We start from the raw sequence: 8,880 nt of genomic DNA on the forward strand, positions 1-8,880 counted from the left end.
TTTTTTTCTTTTGACTCTACATCCCAAATTGTAAACAGATGGTTTCATAATCTTATAATAAACTTCAGTACTTTATAAAATAATAATTACTATATACTACAACATAATTATATTCCAATAATTCTATAAAAATTTTCACATTAACAAGAGAATATTCTTTAAAAAAATTTTAATGATGTTTATTTTAATCACAATAGAAATTTCTATTCTAAACATTTTTATTTTCTTTTCCTTCTCCTCCTCCACTTCCTCCTTTGACATGGAGTACTACTATGTGCTTTAAGCTTTTAATTTATTTTTATTTTTTTTTAAAGATTTTATTTATTTATTTCACAGAGAGAGAGATCACAAGTAGGCAGAGAGGCAGGCAGAGAGAGGAGGAAGCAGGCTCCCTGCTGAGCAGAGAGCCCGATGCAGGGCTCGATCCCAGAACCCTGAGATCATGACCCAAGCTGAAGGCAGAGGCTTAACCCACTGAGCCACCCAAACACCCCTATTATTATGTTTAAAAATTAAAAACAAAGTTTTCCTTTTTAAAATTTAAATTCAATTAAGTAACATATAATGTATTATTGGCTTCAGGGGTACAGGTCTGTGATTCATCAGTCTTATACAATGTCCAGTTCTCATTATAACATATACCTTCCCCAATGCCCTTCACTCAGTTACCCCATCTGCTTTAAGCTTTTTTTAATGGCAAAAGTATCTTATTAACTTAGCATTACTTTTACATACTTAAGAAAAAATTTGGGGTGCCTGGGTGGCTCTGTTGGTTGAGTGTCTGACTCTTGATTTTAGCTCAGGTCATGATCTCCGGGTGAGGTGGAGCCCACATTGGGTGGGGGGCGGGAGGGCCATGCTCAGTGGGGAGTCTGTTTGAGAGTCTCCCTCCCTCTGCCCCTTCCCACCATGCATGCTCTCTCTCTCTAAAAATAGGCAAATCTTTTTTTTTTAAAAAGAAAAAATTTGGTAGCCAGTTACAAATGGATATACATTTTTCTCGGAATATGTTTTTACATATTTAGAAATATGTAAAAAAAGTGAGGCCGCATTAATGAGTGAATTAAACAGAAAGTGTTTTAATGTACATGCTCAGATGGTTATTCAAGGAGCACTTCCTAGAAGTGTGTTTCGAGCAAGATTTTAAGAGACGGTATAGATATACACTGCTGAAAAGAGAAGAGGTTAGAGAAAAGGGAAGTAAAACAAATTATGCATTGTGGCGCTATATCAGAAAAAGGGGGAATGGGTGCTAACAAAAAAATGATGTCCAGGGGTGCCTGGTGGCTCAGTGGGTTAAGCCTCTGCCTTCGGCTCGGGTCACGATCTTAGGGTCCTGGGATCAAGCCCCGCATTGGAGACTCTGCTCAGCGGGGAGCCTGCTTCCTCCTCTCTCTCTGCCTGCCTCTCTGCTTACTTGTGATCTCTCTCTGTCAAATAAATAAATAAAATCTTAAAAAAGAAATGATGTCCATTGCAGGATGGTTAAGCAAGCTCTTTGTTGGAATGAGTATGGAGTGTTGGAAAGCAGTGATTGGTAACATTATTGAGATGTAGATTCACAACCTTGCAACCTGCATTATGCCTGGATACTTGGCTAGATTCTAAGGGAAAACCATAGAGGGAGAGGGAGGTGCCTGACCAGTAGGAATTTACAATCTTGCGATGAGATTGGGTAGCTGGAAGGTAGAGAGGGAGCCTTCACAGCCCGGAAGAGCAGCTTGGATTTTACATGGTGTGTGATGGAAGGAGCCTTTGCAGGGTCTCATGTATCATCCTGCCTCTGTTGTCTGATCAGGAAGGAGAGATCTGTTCTGGGAAAAATCAACATTGAGCAGGTGACTAGGTTTCAAAAATCAATTTTTGCAGCTATATATGATCAATTAGCAAAAGAGTTTTTTTTTTTTTTTTTTACATAAAAAACTATTTTGAATCACTTTAGGAAAAAAATGGACTGCCTAAGGTCTTCTGTTCATGATTAACAATTAATGGAAAATCACTGATTTGCTTTTGCAGACAGTACTTAATGTCAGTAACTTCAGGCTGTTTTCCAATTTTACAGTAAATTTTTATACTAAAACCAATTTAGGAAGCTGTTTAGTCCATGGCCTTTTTCGATGGAAAGATGGGTGGGTAGACTAGAATAATGACGTTTTCTTTTCCACACCAAAGTATTAATAAGGTACTAATGATACTGTCGCTTTCAAAATAAAGGAGAGAGGTCAAGTTGCTTATGAAAACATCTTGGATTATGGTAAAAGTTGGGTAGCTTTATAGCAGTTGAGATAGCAAATATTTCAGGTTTTGCTTTTAGTGTATCAGTTCATCTCCCATCTTGGATCAGACCCAAGATTTTTCTTTGCTATTGAATTTGTCCTCTCGTAGTTGTTTGGTCTCATGTTGTAGAAATATAGATTTTATTTTTTCCCTTTCTTCTTCTTTTCATCTGCTTCTTTGGTACTTGCAACCTGCTCCGTGATTTCCACTCTCTCCACTGGCGTTCCCATGGGAGGCCTTCTGGGGTCCTTGGTGTCCAGGAATGACATTTGAGGCATATTTAAGTGCCTCACAATAATCCTGGGTTTGTGTGCATTTTGACGCACATGGATTGGTGGTAGGTCTCTGAAAGGCACCAACACAAAAACGACAGGAACTCTGAGGTCTGGGGTCAGATTGGGTTGCGGTTGTCCACGTGTCACTTGAAGATTCTGCCCAGGAAAGACCTTGTTGAAGGGGTAGCTCTCTAAAGCCGCCTGAGCTTTTATGTTCTGATTCTCTTTTGTCTGGGGAAGAACATCAGTGAAATAAGGTTTCACTCCTGTTATCCTGTTGATTTCATATGCGTTGTGCCTATCAGCCAGTGCTCTCCTGGTTAAAATGGGCTGGAAAACAGTGGGTCCTGAGACACCACTCACAAAGCTGTTGAGGAGAGAATGCCAAATTCCACCACTTATTGGGCTCAAGGTGACCTGTGGCCATAAACTGGCCAGGCTCCGGAGAGCTTCCCGGTTCCACGCCGAGGCAGGAAATTCGGCCTCAGTATGATAGAGCTGAGAAAAGTAAATGCTGAGAGTAACATCTGGATACATTATTAAGAAATTGTACATTTTGCTGATGCAGCAGTGGTTGGCTTCATTACAAGGAGAGTTGTTGGAATACAGAATGATATGCCTGATAGCATTGTTTTTGTGTCGGGCTGCGTCAAAATAACAATTCATCTCGAATAGCATCGATTCTGGATGGGTATTGTTTTCAGTGCAACTGCTAGCGTGGCCCTTTTGCACCAGGCTTCCAGAAGAAGTTTTTAGCTCATAAAATGTGAGGTGCTTTGTTTGAGGATACACTGGCCCATAAGGGAATCCAAAAATCTGATGAAATTCTGTATAGGGAACTCTTGCTTCTTCTCCTGTCCGAATATGGTAAGGACAGTTCGAACAGTCTAGAGAGAAGCTCAGCCAGTAATAAGGTTTTACTATTGTTCCACGATTTGCTAGGTATTCTTCATATATAGGTTCCATTGCTAGATTTATGGTCTTCTAGCTGCAACCCTAAACAAGGAAAAGAAATTATACGTAAAACCAGTGTAGGAAAAACTAAAGAAAATGCACTGATTTATTGAGCCATACTTTTCTTTAAAGAAGGTAGCACAATAGGTATAGCATCTTTTATTTATTTTTTTAAAGATTTTATTTATTTATTTGACAGAGAACACTCGTAGGCAGAGGCAGGCAGAGAGAGAGAGAGGGAGGCAGGCTCCCTGTTGAGCAGGGAACCGGTTGTGGGGCTCGATTCCAGGACCCTGGGATCATGACCTGAGTCGAAAGCAGAGGCTTCAACCCACTGAGCCACCCAGGTGCCCAGCGTCTTTGATTTTAAAAGATAGTTATATATAGGCATAGATGAGGAAGCTCAAGATTCATCTTTGTTCATTGAGATTCTTGGGGTGTGGGGAGGAGATGAAAAAGAAAGGCATAATGCAGCTTTACCTGTTTCACAGATTGTGAGACGACACAGCAAATGGGTTAACAGTGCAAGTTCTGGAAACAGACTGCCTTGTTTCAAATCTGGGCTCTGCCCCTTACCGGCTCAGTGACTTTCTGCAAGTTGTTTAAAGTCTGGGAGTCACAGCTTTATACACAAGAGTCTATAAAGTGAGGATGAGAATTGTACCCACCTCTCAGTAAAAGGTTATCTGGAGGGTTGAATAATAGAATACATATAAAATGCTTTATTATGTGCCTGACTCATGTTAAGGACTCACTAAAGATTAGCTCTTAATAGTGATAGTACAAATCCCGGGATTATCTAAACAATTCTTGTTTTTGAAAGCCTAAACAAGCGGGGGTTTTGCAGTTTTGTTTGTAATGTTCTTCCTTTGTCCCTTTCTTGAATGATATTATCTAATTATCTGCATAGGTTTTGAATGTGCTTGCATTTAAAATCAGCTGTTTCTTCAGATCAGTGGCAGTAAATTGAAGCTAATTATCCTTTTGGGGAAAGGATCATGGTTACTGGTGGAGACTTCTCGTGGGAATGCCATTTGAGTATTCTTTGGGAAGTGAACACTTTGCTATTTGAGGGTTTTATTTCCAGTGGGTGGGTCTTGTTAGAACATTTTGGAAACTTTACCATTCTGGAAAGCACATATGGTTCTTTAGGATATTTCAAGTGAATAGTTTCTGGGATGTTAAACCACAAAAGTTGAGGTCTGTAAGTAATGATTTTTTTCCTTTAAAGCAAAAATTACTCAGTTACATTGTTCCCACGCAGCAACCTAGGGCATTCTAATATAGTTTCAAGAACATTTTTCAATAACTTTGTATTATTCAAGTATTATGTATTTCTTGTAGGATATTTTTAAAAATGCTAATATATACAGGGAAAAATAAAAACTCATACTGATTTATCTCAGTTTATGTTCCCTAACTGTTAACATGTCTTTTCCCTCCAGTCTTTTTGCTACGTGTTTGTTATTCACAACAGAAATAAAATCATGTTTTATACTTCGCTTCTCACTTAGTATAGGTCATGAGTACTTCCCCATGTTATTAAAAAGTTTTCAAAAAGCAATATTCATGGCTAATTAGTATTTTATTATGCAACAAATATGTAATCAAATATTCTGGTTCTTGCCTCTTTTTATTATTATAAATAACACTTCAATGAGCATTTCTGGAAATAAAGTTGTGTTTTTCTTTTCTTTTAGTATAGATTACTAAAGTTGTATTATTAGCTCAGACTTTGTCAGATTGCTTCTTAGGATGGTGTCCCAATTCTATCTCATCCTCCTTTGCCCATTTGAGGAGTGAGCATCCGTATCCCTTTTTGGCTATAATTTGGACCTTTTCAATTCCTCATGAGGTTGAACACATTTTCACATGCTTATTGGTCTGTAATATTTATCCTTCTGTGAAATATCTCTGATCCGCCCCCCCCCCCAAGCGCTTTGTGGAGGATTTCCTTACTGATTTGCAAGAACTCTCTTTGGTTTGGTTTGTTTTTGTTTTTTAAAGATTTTATTTATTTATTTGACAGACAGAGATCACAAGAAGGCAGAGAGGCAGGCAGAGAGAGAGGGAGAAGAGGGCTCCCTGCTGAGCAGAGAGCCTGATGCAGGGCTCCATCCCAGGACCCTGAGATCATGACCAGAGCTGAAGGCAGAGGCTTTAACCCACTGAGCCACCCAGGCACCCCGCAGGAACTCTTTTTGTATTAAGAATATTAGCTGACATAATTTTTGCAAGTATTTTACCTGGTTTATGGAGCCATTGATTATGCTGATGGCATTTTTAATTATACCAATTTTTACATTTTTCTATGGTCTTATCTTCGCCCTTAAGATTTTTTACTGTTGTATTTGGAAAAGACTTCCCCATCAAAGAGGAGTTAAGTATTCCCCATATTTTTTTTCTAGTATGTATGGTTTTATCTTTTACATTTAACTCTTTGTCCAGGCAACAGCACAGATAAAGCAGAAAATTAAAGAGAGATAAACTGACCATTACAAAACAAAAGAAAATATATTTCTCACTTTCCAAAATCGAATTTGTCATTTTGGGAGTATTTATTACAATTTTCATATGGAAGCACTTGGATCAACTTCTTTCTTCCTCAACCCCAGTCAGCTCCGTCCCTGCTGTATTTGGTACCACTGAAACCTGCAGCGCCCCTTTGCCAACCTGTCCTGGGCAGAAAATGGTTTAGGAGTCTCAGTCCTGCTGTCGAGGGAGTGTGATTTACTCATGCCACGATTTTCCTAATGGCTGATGTCTTTGCAGTAATTCCGGATGCCACAAACCCATCAAATTCCAGGTTTCTCCTAATCTCTGTCCTGTCCAATTTAGTCCATAGGGTCAGACATTTACCTCAGTGTCCTCCTCAGTTCTGCACTTTCCTGGCGTGACTGAATTCGTGCCCCGAGGCCTCCCAGCCCTTGCCTATCTTTTCCTCTGGGTCCCGGACTTTCTTTTCTTCCCCTTTTGGCAACGAATGCATGACCTGGAGCCTCACACCATCTTGGGTTGATCCTGGGCACTGTTTTCTCCCTGGATTTCCTCCTCTTTCAGCCTTACCCATCAGACCAGATAGATGTCTCTGAATATCAAAACTTATTGAAACCAAGCCCAGAGTCCCACTTGCTTTTGAATCTGGGGCCTTGGATGTGGTCTGCTGTTGGGTGGCACAGCCTATATCCAAGGGACTACTCAGACTGCAGTTTTAAGTCCCCCATGATTCGACTGGAATGTTCCGGAAACAGTAACATGAGGCCTTTGTCTGCCTGTTTTAGGGTGGATGGGATGGGTGGAGTTAACTACACTTAATCATCCCACACTTACCCTTATGGGAAGCAGAAGTCTTTGTATCTTTCAAAATAAAGGCAGTATGGGAAGTCCCAGCTGTTTTTCTAAGTACTCTTCTCTTTGTACTCCGTCTGCTGTTTTAGCTGGGAAGGATGCATCCTTCCTGTCTTTAAGGAGATCTTAAGGACTGGTGGCCTCCATAGGGCACAGGGGTGGGCGAACTCTGGAGGTTCATTCTTGCTTTTCACTGTCAGTCAGCTGTGGTTCCCCATGGGTGGAGCCTCCACTTTTTCAGAGGGTCTTTCGAAGACTTTTCTTGGATCACCTTCATCTGAGAGGGAAGCAGAAAAGACCTCCGTCAGCTTTGAACTCTTAGAGAATTGGTGATTTGTATCATCAGTTGGCCAATGATCACAGACTCTTTTGTATCATTCACTTCTGCTTATCCGCCCATTCACTCTGCCTCTACCCAGGCAGGGGCATACCCTGTTGAGCCCAGGACCAGATTCAGGGAATCTTAGTTGGTTCATAGGCCAGGTTGGCTGAGACTTGTCTCCCCAGCATCCTCTGTCCCTACTACCTCGTCCTTTCCCCCTCCACCTTTGGCCGTGCTTGGGAAAGGCATGATGCCTTCGGTAGAGCAGGTCTACTAGTAAGAAGCAGAGATCTATAGAACCCAGCGCCTTGCTACTGGTTGTGAGTGGCCCCTGGACTGCAGCCTTGGGACAACAGCCTTCCTTCCTTTAACATAAATGAGGCATACATGAGGACAATCTGCACTCTCTTCACCCCCAGCTAGGATTAGTGAGTACTGGTAAAGCACAGTTTGCACTGGCGTAGTGGGAGAATGGAGTTTGCCCTTCCCAATCTGTGCACAATCTGTTAGCAGCTAAAAACAAATGCTAGCAGTTATAATTACCATCATTTTGTCTCCAGGCTTGGATAACATTCCAGGTGTTCTAGAAGATGGTCCGCTCCCTTTTTTCCTCCTTTCAGTACCATGCCCTGTTTCGAGGGGCTCCGGAGGCTGGTCGTGCTGGCGAGCTTCACCTCCCCAATCGGTTCGGGACTCTTTTGCAGTTTGTGTCTGTTAGTTCCTTTGAACTTTGCTGTCCCAAGTTAGAAAAACCTTGCTGAGGTGTGGCTGCCTCTAAGAACAGTGTTGAATCGGTGCCATGGTAACGTTTGCAAAGTAGCTACTGCTAGGATACGGCTCTGACACTTATTACTTTATTTGCATTTCAAACCACCTGTTCCGAAGATGAAAATATACATGAATGCATATTCCTGTCTGCATGAAAGCACACTTGCTGACGATTGCAGGGAACATCTTGGGGGTTTTCTCCCTCTGGCTGTAAGAATCAAGCTCTGAGGTCCTGCTCCTCAGCATCTTTGTCCTGATCTAGATCAGGTGCCGGGCCTGGTGGTGTGTGGACACAATTCACTGGTTCCGTTGCATGTAGATACGCCAGGGCCCTTTCTTAGGAAGTTTGTGTTTTGGTGAGAGGGAGCAGAGACTCGATCTCCCCAAAGGGAGGCACTTACTACTAATAGGTCCACAGCCTCTGAAGGGAGAGCTCTTCAGTGTGTCCAGATCTGGGCCAGCAGTCTCTCTCTTCTTACAGATTCCCTGGGAGACTCTTGCAGTTGGTATGTATCTGTTTCCCTCCAGTTTAAGGCAAACCCGCCCCCTGGATCGTGGTGGCTCCTTGTTCATAGCCAACGGAAGAGCCACTCGGCCTGCTCTGTTCTGTTCCCTTGCCCCGCCTCCTACGTCTTCTCCTAGGACACTGGACATGTCGATGGTCATGACTCACTGTGCTCACTACCAATTATTCCCTCTTTCCTCTTCCTCAGGCCACTTGAAGGAACAAGTGATGATCACTACTGTGTATTTCCATTAGTTACCACCTCAAAGTTTTTTTAAAAATTATTTTTGTTAACATATAATGTATTATTTGTCCCAGGGGTACAGGTCTGTGGGTCATGAAGCTTACACATTTCACAGCCCTCACCATAGCCCATACCCTCCCCAGTGTCACCCCAAAGTTCTTCAACACATTTCCTGTGCTGAAAATAG

At 41.8% G+C, this 8,880-nt stretch overlaps 1 protein-coding gene across 1 annotated transcript; it reads right to left on the reverse strand.

Moving 5' to 3' along the window:
* Positions 1-1,059: 1,059 nt before the first annotated feature.
* APOBEC4 (apolipoprotein B mRNA editing enzyme catalytic polypeptide like 4) lies at positions 1,060-8,519 on the reverse strand. Its single transcript, XM_004767940.3, has 3 exons — positions 7,720-8,519; positions 6,837-7,131; positions 1,060-3,548 (listed from the first exon to the last, which is right to left on the reverse strand). The coding sequence occupies exon 3, from the start codon at positions 3,516-3,518 to the stop codon at positions 2,418-2,420; it is 1,101 nt and encodes a 366-aa protein (XP_004767997.2). The 5' UTR covers positions 3,519-3,548; positions 6,837-7,131; positions 7,720-8,519; the 3' UTR covers positions 1,060-2,417.
* Positions 8,520-8,880: the final 361 nt, after the last annotated feature.

The sequence above is a fragment of the Mustela putorius genome, unplaced genomic scaffold (genome assembly GCF_011764305.1).
Source record: "Mustela putorius furo isolate JIRA1106 unplaced genomic scaffold, ASM1176430v1.1 tig00537335_pilon_pilon_pilon, whole genome shotgun sequence".
NCBI lineage: Eukaryota > Metazoa > Chordata > Mammalia > Carnivora > Mustelidae > Mustela > Mustela putorius.

Coding starts and splice junctions, on each gene's coding strand:
- APOBEC4 (XM_004767940.3), bottom strand. CDS start 3,518: ATGGAACCTATATATGAAGAATACCTAGCAAATCGTGGAACAATAGTA.